We start from the raw sequence: 16025 nt of genomic DNA on the forward strand, positions 1-16025 counted from the left end.
GGTGGAGGCTGTGGCAGGGCTTGTGGAATGTGGGGCATCACAAGCATCATGTTTAACCAGAGCCTGCTGACCCCCCTTAAGCTGGAGGTGAACCCCAACACCCAGGCCATGTGCACATAGGAGAAGGAGCAGATCAAGACCCTCAACAGCAAATGTGCCTCTTTCATCAACACGTTACAGTTCCTGGAGCAGTAGAACAAGGTGATGGCGACCAAGTGGAGCCTCCTAAAGCAGCAGAAGATGACTCAGAGGAAGACAGACCACATGACTGAGAGCCACATCAACCTTCGGCAGCAGCTGGACACTCTGGGCCAGGAAAAGCTAGAGCTGGAGGCGGAGTTTGGCAACACACAGGGGCTGATGGAAGACTTCGAGAATGAATATAAGGATGACATCAATAATCATACAAAGATGGAGAACGAATTTGTGCTCATCAAGAAGAATGTGGATGAAGCTTACATGAACAAGGTAGAGCTGGAGTCTCACTTGGAAGAGCTGACAGATGAGATCAACTTCCTCCAGCAGCTGTGTGAACAGGAGATCCGGGAGCTGCAGTCCCCGATCTCAGTCCCATCTGTGGTGCTGTCCATGGACAATATCCGCTCCCTGGACATGAACAGCATCATCACTGAGCTTAAGGCCCAGTAAGAGGAGATCGCCAACTGCAGCCAGGCTGAGGCGGAGAGCCTGCCCCAGACCAAGTAGAAGGAGAGGCAGGCTCTGGCTGGGAAGCATGGGATGACGTTTGTCACATTAACACGGAGATCTCAGAGATGACCTGGAACCTCAGATGGCTTCAGGCTGAGATGGAGGGCCTCAAAAACCAGTGGGCCCCCCTGCAGGCCATCATCACGGATGCCAAGAAGCATGAGGAGCTGGCCATTAAGGAAGCCAAGCTGTCCGTGCTGGAGGCCGCCCAACAGTGGGCAAAGCAGGACATGGCGTGGCAGCTCTGCCAGTACCAGGAGCTGAGAAACATCAAGCAGGCCCTGGACTTCGAGACCGCCTCCTACAGGATGCTGCTGCAGGGCAAGGAGGGCTGGCTGGAATCTGGGATATGGACCCTGAGTATCCATAGGAGCACCACCAGTGGCTACTCAGGTGAGCTGAGCTTGGCCTACAGGGGCCTCCCAAGCCCTGGCCTCAGCTACAGCCTGGGCTCCAGCTTTGGCTCTGGTGGGGGCTCCAGCTCCTTCCACTGCACCAGCACCTCCAGGGCCAGGGTTATGAGGAAAATTAAGACCATTAAGACCCGTGGTAGGAAGCTGCTGTCCGAGTCCTCGAACGTGCTGCCCAAGTAAACTGCCACAGCAGCTTCTGTCAATCTACCCCTTCCTGTGACTGCCCCAGAGCCTGTGGGGGAGGCCACTGTGCAGGGGAGCATCAGGAACAGGAGACCCACCTGAGGTTCAGCCCTCAGCCTGCCAGTGGGGGAGTTCACTGCCTGGGGTACCCCCACTTGCACATGCTTTCAGCTACAATGTAAGTGTGTGTGTGTCTGTGTGTGTGTGTTTCCAAAATAAAGCCACAATTAGCTCTGCCGACTGTGAAAAAGAAATCTTTCACTGAAGGTCACATTTGAAAGAAGGCCCACACTGACCACGGTACAGCAGCCACCTCCCTGTCCCCACAGCCCACACTCTGCATCACCCCCCACAGCACTTGCCACCATCTAACACGAGCATTTTCCTTCCTTGCTCTGTGTTCATAGTGTATCTTACCTCTGCCTCTTCTCCCTAGAACATATGCACCACGAGGCCAGAAATTTCTTTGTTTTTACTTTAAAGGTGTTTTCCAATGTAAAAACAGTCATTTACCTAGAAGACAAAAAATGTCAGTTCAATGAATGATCACCATAGATCACCTCCCTATTTGAAAGACAGTAGCTTTATTAATGTAGCCTCAGGCCAAATGCTGTTTTGTGGCAGCTACAGCACAACATCCTCTCACACCAACATCAGTGCCACTAGCGCTTTTGTCACCAGTGCTGCTTGTGTGTCCCCCACCCCTCATCCCTCCTCCCACACCAACCCTCCTGCACACTGCAGCACACAATCATATGTCTCTCTTCAGGGAAGATAATCCTAGGATTATAAGTCCCATTTTCTAATTGCGTATAAATCTAAATCAGACTCTGTTTTACAAATCCGTGGGTTTGTATTAGAGTTGGCACAAGGATCACTACAACTCGGGGCAAGAGGAAGAGTAGGAGAGAGAGCAGAAGGAGTTCCAACAGAAAGTTACCTATGATGAGAAAGTATGGGCCTTCCCCTCTCTGCAAACGTCAGAATCTGGTTCTGGTAGGAAGGCTGGTGAAAAGATGGAAAATACAATCCAGGAAGAGCCCTGGAAGGTGGGCAAGCACTGGACGGGACTGAAAACTCAGTCTCTTGATATAAGGACTTCCGTGTGCAGGGACTGCTCTAAACGACATCTGAGTCCCTGTGATCACAGGTCCTGGTGGGACGAGGTTCTACTGAAGGACCAAGGCCATTGGAGCAGCAAAGATGACCCAGCAGAGCAGTGACCACATAAAGCCCACAGTGGCCTGAGCTCCCACTGGCCACAGCCCATCTACTCTCCTCTGCAAGAGATCAGTAGAAGAAACACATAGACTCTGGAAGGTTCTCAGGTCTTCCATTTATTTTGTCTCATAAGTTTTAGTAATCTCCTCCTTTAATTAACTCATCAACCTCTCATGGCAAGAATTTGAAGAAGTAAATTTATATTCAGATTCTAATTTTAAGACGGAAGCAGGAAATTGCAGCTCAGTACACCATGAAATTCACATAGAGATAAAGACATCCAAGCCCCATGTCTCTGGAACAGGTAAGATAATTGGGTAGAAACAAGATGGGGCCGTGTGGGGAAGGGGGTCATGGAGGACATGGGGGTGGACTGGTCCCCCACCTTCTCACATTATACTAACAGGGATGAAGACACATTTGGACACCTTTGCAGAAAGAGAATTCAGGGTACTCGAAGTCACAAAAGGGAGGCATGAACAAATCTTGATTCTCAGTCGCACACAAGGCAGTTATCTCACACTACAGAGAAAATATTCATGAACAAATTCATATTGGTCACAGTGAGAGGTGACACTCTGAACTGCCCATCGCATACTCAGGACATCTAAGTCAAAGAAACCCCAAAGCACACTCATGTTCCCTCTGTTCCCCACAATACCCCACTTACATCAGGGCCCTTGCCCCCAAGTGTCACCTTTTAAGTTATGAGAGACAAATCAAAGCCCTGGGCAGTGTCAATGACTGGGGTAGAACACAAACAGGACCTGGTCAGAGCCCACAGGAGACATGGCTAGAGGAGGAACTGTGGGCTGGGCCAGCTTCCCCTTGGGCTCCCAACCACAATATCCCGATGATCTCAGGGTTCAGTCCCCTTCATACTTACTTGCAGCCTGTGAGTAGCTCCCTCTGTTTCTATCTGTGGGAATAAAATGTCCTGTGAGAGGCCGAAAAGGAGGCAGGGCTATAAGGTCCTAGAGCAACCCCCTAGTCTTTGATCCCAGAGAAGTTCTCAGAAATGTATAACTGCAGATCCAGGGCAGGATCAGAAAATAAGAAGAAAGCAGGTGTGGGTCATGGACCAATTGTCCTCCTAAGGTCTGTCCTCAGCAGGGACCTTCCCCTGTGATTTGTGACTGTTGGTAATCAGGTCCCCACCACCACAGTCTTCGAAGTGAAGAACCTGTCATTCATTTTTGCTTTAAAAATGAGTAAGTGTTGTCACACGGGTACCCGGCTGGGTAGGCCCGGATGGTGCTTCCCAGTAAGGAGACAGGGCACACTTCGACCTGGGGCTCAAAACCACCACTAGGACAAGAAAACTCAGATCCCACTCCTCACCCCTTCCCAACCTGAGATCTTCTTCCTCCACATTACAGCTCCAGTGACCACAGCTCCAAGGACAGCCAGGCCAGCAATGATGCCCATGGTGGGGATGATGGGCTGGGAAGATGGCTCTGGGAAAGGAGGGGAAGGTGAGGAGCCCTGATCCCCAGGCCTCAGCCCTGACCCTACTGAAGGGCTTCAGAAGGGCTCCTGCTTCTCCGGAGAAAAGACATGATCTCTCAACCTCCCCTTTATCCCATCTCACTCCTTACCCCATCTCAGGGTGAGGGGCTCAGGCAACCCCTCGTGCTGCACATGGCATGTGTATCTCTGCTCCTCCCCAGAAAGCACCACCACAGCCGCCCACTTCTGGAAGGTTCCATCCCCTGCAGGCCTGGTCTCCGCAAGCTCTGTGTCCTGGGTCTGTTCCTCCCCATCTCTCTGCCAGGTCAGCGTGATCTCCGCAGGGTAGAAGCCCAGGGCCCAGCACCTCAGGGTGGCCTCATGGTCAGAGATGGGGTGGTGGGCAATGTGTGCCTTTGGAGGATCTGAAAAGAGTCAGAAAATTCAGACACTTTGCACTCCTCATGGGACACCCAGCAGTGCTCACGTGACCATCCTGAGAATGGACAGGACACCTGGGATAATCTTTTATTCCTTGCAGAGTTCGAGTCTCTGAGGGGGAATAGGGACTTCTGGCCCTGACCTAAGTGGAGGCCGAGGGACTTAGAAGAACTGGAATCAGAGCACCACACACATTGTGTGTGAGGCAGAGAAGAAGGCCTGAGAGCAAAAGTCATGGAGCCCAAGGATGTTGCAGGGGTCAAAGGGGACCGATGATCAGTACTTCAGAGACTGTCTTCCCTTCCATTCCCTCAAAGACTTCATCCTTTAACTGTCCCAGCGAACAGGGTGGATACTCAAGAGACACTCTCTGGTACAGGATCCGGAAACCCAGGAGGATTCTTCCCACTCAGGACTAGAGGGAGGGCGATATTCTAGCGTTGGTCCCATTTTCCTCCCCTTGTGGAGGGAAGCCAACCCAGGAGATACACAGACGATGGAAAGCCAGGAAGATTCTTGGCACACAGGACTAGCGGGAGGACGATATTATAGCGTTGGTCCCTTTTTCCTCCACTACTTGTGCATGGCCAGCCCGGGAGATCTACGGGAGATGGTGAAGGCGCCCTGTGGCCCCTGGTACCCGCGCGCTGCAGCGTCTCCTTCCCGTTCTCCAGGTATCTGTGGAGCCACTCCATGCACCCGCCCTTCAGGTAGGTGCTGAACTCCTCTGCATAGTTCTCTGCCTCCCACTTGCGCTGGGTGATCTGAGCGGCCACGTCCGCCGCGGTCCAGGAGCGCAGGTCCTCGTTCAGGGAGATGTAGTCCTTGCCGTCGTAGGCGTGCTGGTGATACCCGCGGAGGAAGCGTCCATCGGGCCCCACGTCACAGCCATTCGTTCCCTGGAGGGTGTGAGACCCTGGCCCCGCCCCCGCGGTCAGCCCCGCCCACCGAGCCCCGCCCCCGCCCGACCAACCCGCGGGGATTTTGGCTTAAACGGAAAATGAAACCGGGTAAAGGCGCCTGGAGCTCTCCCGGGTGGAGAATCTGGGCAGGTCCCGTAGTCTCGGGGTGGATCTCGGACGGGAGACTCGGGGAGACCCAGGCCCTCCGTGGGGAATGCAGTGGGGTCGTGACCTGTTCCCCCACCCGGAGTCGCTCACCGCCCTCGCTCTGGTTGTAGTAGCGAAGCAGTTTCCGCAGGGCCACGCGGTCAGTTTGTGCGTTGGCCTTGACGACCCCTGTCTGGTCCTCCCAATACTCCGGCCCCTCCTGCTCCACCCACGGCGCCCGCGGCTCCATCCTCGGACTCGGGTCGTCGCTGTCGAACCGCACGAACTGCGTGTCATCCACGTAGCCCACACCGATGTACCTGTATCGGGGCTCCCCGCGGCCGGGCCGGGACGTGGCCGTGCTGAAATACCTCAAGGAGTGGGAGCCTGGGGGCGAGAAGGGTCTGAGGCCCACCTGATCCTCCTCCCAGCCTGGCTCTCTGGGTCCTGCGCCCCCGCTGGGCAGGCCCCTCGCTCCTCCCCGCAGAGGCCGTTTCCCTCCCGACCCTGCACTCACCAGCCCAGGTCTTGGTGACGGTCAGGGCCCCCAAGAGCAGCAGGAGGAGGGTTCGGGGCGCCATGACCCCAACCTCCGCATTTGGGGAGACTCTGAGTCACAGTGGGTGCGTGAGGACTTTAGAATCGGGACCACGGCCACGCTGATTGGCTTCTATAGAATCCCAACACCCAAGGGGAGTGAGAACTGGGTCTGCGTCATGAGTATCCTGGAAGAAGAACCCGACACAAGTTGGGAAAGAAAGAGAAACTCTGTGGAGATGGGGAATCCCCAAATGCTGAGCCTCCACACCCCGGACCTGAGCCACTGAGAGCCGCGCCTGGGGCGCTGGGACTTCACTCTGAACGTCCTCCTCCTGTGCAGGGTGTGTCTCAGGGTCTCCCTGAGCCTTCGCCCGGAGGCTGAGAAACCAGGGAGAAACCTTCGCATGGAACCCAGTCTCTCTACCTTCACTTTTCATCCCGGAATCCCTGTCCCTGGACTGAACGTTCTGCCTCCCACTCTGTAGCTGGACTCCCCTGGACTCTTTTGGAAGAAAACTCACTCCAGGAAGCTTGGCGCCAGGGAGTGAGCTTGGACTGGGAATGGAGGTGTAGAGACAGTTTTTATTTTTTCTTCTTTAAATCTGGAAAAGGTGTGCCTGAGTTCATGAGATAGAACGGAGACCAGTTTCGTTTTTATTAGCTGCAGTGAATAGTAGAATCTTGGTAAGCTTTGGATGATCAGGAATCTTATCTGTAAAAATGGTTACTTTGGCCCCTTGATATATAAATGTGTCTAAATATATTACAACCGACAACTCACAGAGCTCCTGTTTTGCTTTCCAAGACTATGTATCTGTGACTCTTATTGTAGTTTAAAATTACCTTCATTCCACTGCCTTGAGTTTCTGTGTGAGTCCCGGACATCTCTTCAATGCAAAGTACACACTGTGTTACTGTATGTTGCAACCAGGAGCCAGTACAGACTTCATTCACCTCACAGTCGCAAGTGTTCAATGCAGTCACAATGCCCCCACCAGTGCTCATGCACTGCCTGCTTTTAGGAAGTGTCCGCAACTAAGTGCTGTGCATATTTTATTGGAACACTTAGTATTTTTTAAAACCTGAAAAAAAAGCATAAAAAGCAGTTAGTTTTGAGGCAGTCTTACACAGGGTGTTAAAGACCAAATGCAAGGAACACCCTGCTAGGCTCTGTAGATGGATGTATTAAAAATCTGTAAAACAATGTGTTTAAACCTAAGAATTCTGCTGCTTTCGAATTCTTTCCCTCTGTTCCTTTTCCTCGCCTCCTGCTTCTCCAGCCCTTCCCTCCGTCCCTATCATCCCTCTCATCCCTCAGGGCTTCCTCTCCCTTTATTCCCCACCACCCTGTCACTCCTGAATTGTGACTCTAACACTGTCCTATTACCTGCTACATGACTGTTCTCTCCACAGTGATCCTGCTACTGTGAGTCAGAGTGTGTCATTTCTTCACCTAAAACACTACAGTGACTCCACCAATCTTGTGACGCTTCTAGTATGTCAGGCACGTGAGCATATGAGGGCATACCTGGTTCAGCTTAGGGACTAAATTAATTTTTCTTGGCTGCCTGAGTGAAATATGATTATTTTAAAATTTAATTGCATCACAGAATATTATACAATGAAAAATACTTGGAAAAGAGAGTATTCTATTTTAGGCATGTAGTGTGCCTATAAATTTATAAATTCATTCTGTTTGTCTGTTGAGCCTGTGTATGAATTTTATATGACTGCGGAACAAATTGCGACAACATTGGCTTTAAACAATGCCCTTTTATTGTACTTATTTATTTATTTATTTATTTATTTATTTATTTATTTATTTTTAGAGACAGAGTCTCTCTCTGTCATTCAGGGTGAAGTGCAGTTGCATGATAATGGCTCACTGCAGCCTCAAACTCCTGGGCTCTAGGGTCCCCCTGCCTCAGTCTGCTGAGTAGCTAAGACTACAGGGAAGTGCCACCATGCTCAACTAAATCCTTTTTTAAAAAATCTTTTTTGTAAAGAAGCTCTCCCTGTAGGACTGAGAGTCCCACAGGTTCATGGGGTGTCCCTTATGCTGTGCTGAGGTGCAGGATCCCAGAAATAAAGACACAGGACACAGAAGTACAAGGAAAATGCAGCTGGGCTCGAGGGGCCACACCACCTATGAGCGGGGTCAGGCGAGGCCCCAAATATCCAGACGCATGTATATTGATTGTGTATGGATTAAGGGGCAGGGCAGTGGGTGAAATCATCTTTAAGGATAGTGATAGGGTCATGAGCAATAAAACAAGGGGTCCACCCCCATTAGGTCACTGAGGCATGGAGGTGGGCTGTGTGCAGTGAAGAGGGTGCAGTGTGCAATATCTCTATCTATGGGCAAGCTACTTCTAATTTTTGTAGGAGGATGCTTTAAATCACACAGCAGTGACAGAGCTGTCAGGGTTACTGCCACCTGCTGGCAGCTTCCAATGAGTTCTATAGAAAGATGCTTTTGAGCAGCATAGTAACAAGAGCTGATAAAGTTCACAGTCACCAAAGTGCAATTACCGGTCTAAGGGCAGCCTTCCACAAGAACTGGAACAAAGTCCTACAACTTCTTTATCAGGAGGAGTGGCTCTTGCCCCAAGCCTGCCATACAGCGGGTATCTTTACAATACTGAACGCTGCCACCTGGGCCATGGGCTCTTGTCCTGGTATAACTGTTTTCCCTTAAATCATGCTCCACACTGTGTCTGTTCCAGACATCCCTCTGATTATAAGCTGCTTATTCCTTAATTCATGCTCTGTACTGTGTCTACTCTAGGCATTCCTCCAATTATAAACTAAGATATATATATATATATGAAAATAACTGAGGGGTAGGATATTCTCTAGACACTCATTCTATGAACTAACATATGATTATATAGAGAGGATTATATAAAGGGAAATAACTAAGTAGTGACACTATAAACTGAGATATTCTCCAAGGCCTAATTCTGTAAACTAATATTTGATTACATAAAGAATTATATAAAAGGAAATTACTAATAACACTATAGACTGAGATATTCTTCAGGCCTTAATTGTGCCAGGATTCTGCTTAGCTCTCCTTCCTATATGGGGGTTGCCCACATCTCCCAGATTGCCCAGGCTAGTCTCAAATTCCTGGTTGCAAGTCATCCTCCTCCATCATTTGCATAAACCTTAGGATTACAGTGGTGAGCTACCGTGCCTGAACAAACCACTTATTTATTTATTTACAGTTCCTCAGTCAGGAACCTGGGCATGATTGGAGGGTTCTCTGTTTAGGACTTCCCCAAGCTGTGTTTTCATTCTGAGGGCCTCCTTCAGGCTTATACAGAGGCGACAGAATTCAGTTTCCGGAAGTTGTAGGACTGAGGTTCCTGCTCCTTGCCTGCTGTCAGGGTAGAGAGAGGCTTCTCTCAATTCCTGCTGCCCACCAGCATTCTTTGCCACACAGTGGAGGAAACCCCTCATGCTGAATCCCTCTCACACTGTGAATCTCTATGCTCAGGAAGAACCCAGTCCTTGCAAGGGCTGGCCAGATGAGGATGGCCCGAACCAGGATAGTCCCTGTCTTAAACTCAATTGATTTAGGATCTCAATTGCATATGTAAAAATCCCTTCAAGGCAGCACCTACGTTATTGTTGGTTGAATAACTGGGGGCAGGTGAATGACCAGGGGCACACGTCTATCATGGGGACCGTGATAGAATCAGCCTAGCATGGCCTGGGTCTTTCTTTTGACTTTAATTGGGACACAGTTGGAAATTGAAGTTAAAATAAAGCAATCACTGTGAATGACAACAAAATGCATCACATTTAGCCATGGAAATTCTTCTTATCTCTTAAAACCAAATGTCATGTTTAATATTCTATAATCAATTTAGTCCGGAAGTCGTGGCGCATGCCTATAATACCAGCACTTTCAGAAGCAGAGTCAGGCAGAGAGCTTAATTTCACAAGTTCAAGATCAGCCAAGGCAGCATGGCAAAACCTTTGTCTCTACCAAAAATATAAAAATTGTAGTCAGGCATGGTGATGCATGCCTGTACTCCCAGCAACTCAGACAGCTGAGGTGGGAAGATCACTTGAGTCCAGAAGGTTGAAGCTGCAGTGAGCTGTCATCCTGCCACAGCACTCCCACCTGAGTGACAGAGCAAGACCCTGTCTCAATAATAATGATGATCATAACAATACTAATAAATTTAGAGCAAATGAAAATTAAAGTGCAATTATTCATCCTCTCTTTTGAAGCTGTATTAGTTATTTACTGTTGTATAACAAATTACTGGAAACTTAACAGCTCCCACATTTTTCAATACTCAGGAACCCAGGAGAGGTTTCCCTGAGTGCTTCTGGCTCAGGGCCTCTCACAAGGTTGCAGCCTAGTTGTCGGCCAAGGCTGCATCATCTGAGCATTCAACTGGAGCTGGGAATCCACGTGAAACATGGCTCAGTCAAATGGCCATTGCAGAAGGCCTTGTTCCTTGTTGTCTGGTCCCAGGAGTTCTCAGTTCTTAGCCACATGGACCTTCCTGTGCTCATGACACAGCATCTGGCTTCCCCCAGAGTTCATGATCCCAGAGACACAGAGAGAGAAGGGGGAAGTCACTGTGAGTTTTATATTCCACACTCAGAAACACAAACTCTTATGTCAGCATTACTCTATCTGTTACAAGTTGTATCAGTCTGCTCTCACACTGAGATAACTGAGACTGGGTAATTTATAAAGGAAAGAAATTTAACTGACTCACAGTTCTGCATGAGGAGGCAGCCTCAGGAAACTTACCTTCATGGCAGAAGGAGAAGCAAATGTGTCCTTCATCACATGGTTTCAGGAGAGAGAAATGCAGAGCAAAGTGAGGAAAAGCCCCTTATAAAACCATCAGATCTCATGAGAACTCACTCATTATTATGAGAACAGCATGGGGAACCATCCCATGATCCAATCAGCTTCCAAAAGGTCCCTCCCCCAGCACATGGGAATTACAATTCACATGTCCATTCAAGATGAGATTTGTGTGGGGACACAGAGCCAGACCATTTCAGAATTGCATCATTAAGTCCAAGCCCCACTCACAGGGAGGGAGGGAATTAAGCAGCGTCTCTGGAAGGGAGGAGTATCAAATAATTTGCATACATGTTAAAAGCAAAGTTAAAATTATTGTCTCAGGATTTTACAAATCAAAAGATTCTTTCATCTGATTATTTTTCTTTAATGCTTTAAGCTTCTTATTTTATTTTACTTTAAGTTTCAGGGTACATATGCAGGATATACAGGTTTGTTACATAGGTGGTTTGCTGCCCCCATCAATCCAGCACATAGGTATGAAGCCTAGCATGAATGAGCTATTTTTCCCAATGCTCTCTCCACCACTGCCCTCCCCCAACAGGCCCCAATATGTCTTGTTCCCCTCCTTGTGTTCATGTGTTCTCATTGCTCAGCTCCTACTTATAAGTAAGAACATATGGTGCTTGTTTTTCTGTTCCTGCATTAGTTTGCTGAGGATAATGGCTTCCAGCTTCATCTATGTCCTTCAAAGGACATGATCATATTACTTTTTATGGCTGCAGAGTATTCTATGGTGTCTGTGTACCGCATTTTCTTTATCCAGTTTATCATTGATGGCCATTTGGATTGATCCCATGTCTTTGCTATAGTGAATAGTGCTGCAATGAACTTAGACATGCATGTGTTTTTATAGCAGAATGATTTATATTCCTTTGGATATACACTCTGTAATGGGATTCCTGTGTCAAATGATATTTCAGTTCTAGATCTTTGAGGAATCTAATTTACATTCCCACCAACAGTATAAAATAGTTTCTATTTCCCCTCAACTTTGCCAGGATCTGTTGTTTCTCGACTTTTTTATAATGACCTTTCTGACTGGCATGAGCTGGTATCTCATTGTGGTTTTGATTTGCATTTCTCTAATGATCAGTGATGTTGAACTTTTTTATAAGTTTCTTGGCCACATGTATGTCTTCTTTTGAGAGCTGTCTGTTCATGTTCTTTGCCCACTTTTTAATGGGGTTGTTTCTTTATTTCTTGTAAATTTGCTTAAGTTCCTTGTAGATACTGGATATTAGACCTCTGTCACATGGATAGATTGTAAAAATTTTCTCCCTTTCTTTAGGTTGTATGTTCACTCTGATGATAGTTTTTCTGGCTGTGTAGAATCTCTTTAATTAGATCCCATTTGTCAATTTTCACTTTTGTACTGGCTGCTTTTGGTAATTTCATCAAAAAAACTTTGTAGATGCCTGTATCCTGAATGGTATTGCCTAGGTTTTCTTCTACGGTTTTTATAGTTTTGGGATTTACATTTAAGTCTTTAACTCACAGTGGGTTTATTTTTGTATGAGGTGTAAGAAAAGGGTCCAGTTTCTGTTTTCTGCAGATGGCTAGCCAGTTCTCCCAGCACCATTTATTAAATAGGGAATCCTTTCCCCATTGCTTGTTTTTCTCAGGTTTGTTGAAGATCAAATGGTTGTAGATGTGCAGTTTTATTTCTGAGTTCTCTATTGTCTTTCACTGGCCTGTGTGCCTGTTTTCATATCAGTACCATGCTGTTTTGGTTACTGTAGCCTTGTAGTATAGTTTGAAGTCTGGTAGCCTGATGCCTTCAGCTTTGTTCTTTTTGCTTAGGATTGTCCTGGCTACATGAGCGCTTTTTTGATTCCATATATTTTAAAATGGTTTCTTTTAATTCTCTGAGAAGCTTCTCTTTTTAAATTAATGATTAAAAGTTTGAGTCATCACGGATCCTTGGGTACTGAGGGGAAAACAGTTTGGGATAGAAAAAAAAGCTACAACAGTATCTCTGAATTTTTCTTATACATACTTTTAATAACAATGTTCTCTTCAATGAGTTAACACCTTTGAGAACATAAAGTAACCAGATCAAATAGTCCCAAGAGTTCAGTCCCATAAAAATAATGGCTTGAAAATATGTCTTTGTTTCGTCTCAAATTTAGTGGAAGTATGCCCCAAGTGCCAATTTTGTTATTGAAGTATCATCTTCAAAAAACATTAGCCTACACTTTAAAAAAATAAAATAAAATAAAATAAAAAATAAATAAATAAAAGGTTACTCTGTCTATGGAGTAGCGATTCTTTTGTTTCTTTACTTCTCTAATAAAGTTGCTTCCACTTAAAAAAAATGCTTAATCAGATTGCTTTTCATTTACAAAATGTGACTCTTGTACCTGGGACAACACATGTAGCTTAGCATAATGCCAATAACTTTGGTCCAATACAGTAGCCTGAAATAGATTAGCTGTTCTGGCAATTTGTATTTTTCTATAAATTTATCCATTTCATGTAAGTGTTCTAACTAATTGGCATAGAGTTGTTCAATGTATTTACTTATTTTTTTGTTAATTTCTAAAGAGTCATTAGTAATATCCCATTTTGTTAACAATTTTGATAATTTATATCTCATTTCTCATAATCCTTGTTTTGACTTTGGAATTGAATAAAACTGTTTATCATTTTATTTGGATAAGCTTTGCAGATTATCCTGCATTGCTGACCTTGTAGTAAAATTTAATTAGAAAGGAACTCACATTTGGAACTCCTTCTCCAGGGGGTCTGATTAGAGAAGGTGTCTGTGACATTGGTGATATCAGGGTGCAGAGGGTGGATAGAGGCAGAATCAGGTTGAAGGGTCTCAAGAAACCCCCTAATTCACATGAGGAAGATCCACTGTTGGCTGCGAGGGCAGTGGCCTGGGTGAAATCCCTGCTGGGAAAGGGGAAGGCCTTGCAGCGTCACCACACAGCAGCCTTGGGGTGGAACTGAGTTTCCAGGGGTGAATGGACCAGGCAGGAGCAGGGGTGGCCCAAGTGCAGGTCATGTGCCTGGGTGGGCTCAGGGAGTCATGGGAGAGCTGGCCTCTCCAGCATGGGTCTCCCCAGGATTAGGTCAGGTGCAGACTTGTAGCAGCCATGTATTGTGATGCTGGGCCTGCAAGTCTTAGGGCTTTCTGATGAGCTGACTTGAACTGACTTGCACAATACCTGCTATTACCCCAGTAGAGCTCTGATTCCTTGAGTACAGGGAATGGAATGTGTTTTCCTGATTCTGCTCTGGATCACCTAATTGAATTTATTTTACTTTACTTGTCTGGGATGTTGCTCTTCATCTATAAAATATAATTGTGGATCTGGCCTGAATTAATGGGGGTGGGTTATTTCTTCATTCACCTAATGTTTGTTGTGTACCTACTGCACGTCAAATACATGGCATGATATTGTTTCACGGATCAAACCACAGCAAATAAGAAACTATATCGGGGTGCTACAGCCAAGTGTAGTGGCATGTGCCTATAGTTCTAGCTACTTGGGAGGCTGAGGCAGAAGAATTGCTTGAGCCCAGGAGTTTGATGTTGCAGTCAGGTACGATCACCATTGCATTTCAGCCTGGGCAACTGAGCAAGACCTTGTCTCTGAAAAAAAGAAAACAGACGATGTAAGGTGTCTACATGTACTGCAGGTCTCAGGAGACTCATGTCCTATAGTTTTTCAAGGTGGTGTCTCTATGTGGTTTTTTATGAATGTTTGTCTGACATTTCTTTTCTGTCCTTTTACTTTCAATTTTCTGGATCTTCTACCAATAGAGTATGTCCTTAATAAATAACCTGTGGTTATTTATTTATTTATTTATTTATTTTTAACCCTCCACACTATTTGTCTTGTAATCATAGTGTTTGGGTCCATTATGTTTAATGTCATTGTTACCCTGGTTGGGTTTAAGTCCACCTTGTCGTTCGCTCTTTTCCAGTATTACCTCATTTTTGCTCCATTGTTTTTTCTTTCCTAGCTTTCTTTAGATTAATCAAAAACTTTTCACTGTTGCAGTCTTCTGAATAAGTGTTCTAGGTACACATTGTCTTATTATTCCCTTACTTATCCAAGAAAGCACAATATTAATCTGAGACTTACAACCAACTGGAAACCGTAACTTCCCTGACTTTCATCTGCCTGTGTAGACAGCCCAGAGGAGAAGCAGTGCTCTGGCTCTGAGATACAGCGGGTGTGGAAGCAGGAGAGTGATTATATGATGAAGCTGTAGCTGCAGAAGCATCTGGGCCCCTCACCTACATTCCCTGTAGCCATCTCCTCCACCGAATGCCTGCGATGCCCTCTCCTCTGTATGCTCCTGCCAGAGTCTCCCCATCTCCACTGTCAGCAGCTTCACCCTTCTACACCCATAATCTAAAACTATGGCTGTCCTGGATTCTTGTTTCTCATAATACAGGCACTATCCATAAGCAAATGCTGTGATGCATCCAGATCCCGTGACTTCCCATGATTTCCACTGCTCACATGCCAGTCAAGTTAATGGACATCTGTATCGTGGAAAACTACACGGCTTTCCCACTGGATTCTCTACTCCCTCGTTTGCCCCCAACTCTTAAATTCTGTTCTCAGTAGGAGGCCAGATAGAAGCTTTTAAAGAATAAGTCCTGTTACATCCTACTTTTTGAAACTGTAATCTAACACCCCATCTCACTCAGAGGAAAAGTGAATACCTTGGCCACACCCTACCTGCTGTGGTCACATGTCTGACTTCATCTCAATTACTCTCTGTTGAGCCCTTCTGGCCTCTTCCCACTTCCCAAAACACAGACACCTTCCTGCCCTAGAGCATTTGTACAGGAGCCTCCCTCCCTGGAAAGAACTTTCCTAGACATCCTCATAGATATCTCCTCATGTCCTTCAAAGCGTTCTTCAAACCTAGAAGCAACTTCTCTGCTCCTTCTTGCATCTCTGCCTGGCTCAGCACACTTGCTCCCAACATGACCATCAGGGTGACCCAGAAGGACTACAAGGTATTCCACTGTGGCCCCCAGGCCTTCAGGAGCTGCTCCTACATGAGTCGGCCTGGCACGCAAATTAGCTACTTGAGCTTCTCCTAGCTGGGCAACAGTGGTGGCAGCTCTTGGGGTAGCTTGGACGCAGCAAGGGTCTGGGTGGAGGCTGTGGTGGGGCTCATGGTATGGGGGTCATCAAAACTATCAGG

General features: G+C 46.8%; 1 protein-coding gene and 1 pseudogene across 6 annotated transcripts; one reads left to right on the forward strand and one right to left on the reverse strand.

The window, feature by feature from the left end:
* Nucleotides 1-459: 459 nt before the first annotated feature.
* Nucleotides 460-1405, forward strand: LOC141584369 (keratin, type II cytoskeletal 8 pseudogene; annotated as a pseudogene).
* A 133-nt stretch (nt 1406-1538) lies between these two features.
* LOC101029995 (mamu class I histocompatibility antigen, alpha chain F-like) lies at nt 1539-6130 on the reverse strand. Of its 6 annotated transcripts, none has more exons than XM_074398355.1 (7): nt 5982-6130; nt 5576-5851; nt 5056-5331; nt 4124-4399; nt 3878-3982; nt 3412-3444; nt 1539-1817 (listed from the first exon to the last, which is right to left on the reverse strand). In XM_074398355.1, the coding sequence occupies exons 1-7, from the start codon at nt 6043-6045 to the stop codon at nt 1810-1812; spliced, it is 1038 nt and encodes a 345-aa protein (XP_074254456.1). In that variant the 5' UTR covers nt 6046-6130; the 3' UTR covers nt 1539-1809. The 6 variants fall into 6 exon arrangements, with proteins under 6 accessions (XP_074254456.1, XP_074254459.1, XP_074254460.1 ...); XM_074398354.1 differs by lacking the exon at nt 1539-1817 and adding an exon at nt 2622-3047 and having other exon boundaries at nt 3867-3982; nt 5982-6121; XM_074398358.1 differs by lacking the exon at nt 3878-3982 and having other exon boundaries at nt 5982-6088.
* Nucleotides 6131-16025: the final 9895 nt, after the last annotated feature.

This window comes from Saimiri boliviensis, chromosome 4 (genome assembly GCF_048565385.1).
Source record: "Saimiri boliviensis isolate mSaiBol1 chromosome 4, mSaiBol1.pri, whole genome shotgun sequence".
Classification (NCBI taxonomy): Eukaryota; Metazoa; Chordata; class Mammalia; order Primates; family Cebidae; genus Saimiri; species Saimiri boliviensis.

Bases quoted from the DNA above. Each gene is read 5' to 3' on its own strand.
- LOC101029995 (XM_074398354.1), bottom strand. From the start codon at position 6,045: ATGGCGCCCCGAACCCTCCTCCTGCTGCTCTTGGGGGCCCTGACCGTC. The intron at 5,332-5,575 runs GTGAGCGACTCC...GGGCGGGGCCAG, and splicing joins CTACAACCAGAGCGAGGGCG to GGTCTCACACCCTCCAGGGA. The intron at 3,445-3,866 runs GTGAGGAGTGGG...TTATTCCCACAG, and splicing joins AGATCTCAGGTTGGGAAGGG to ATAGAAACAGAGGGAGCTAC.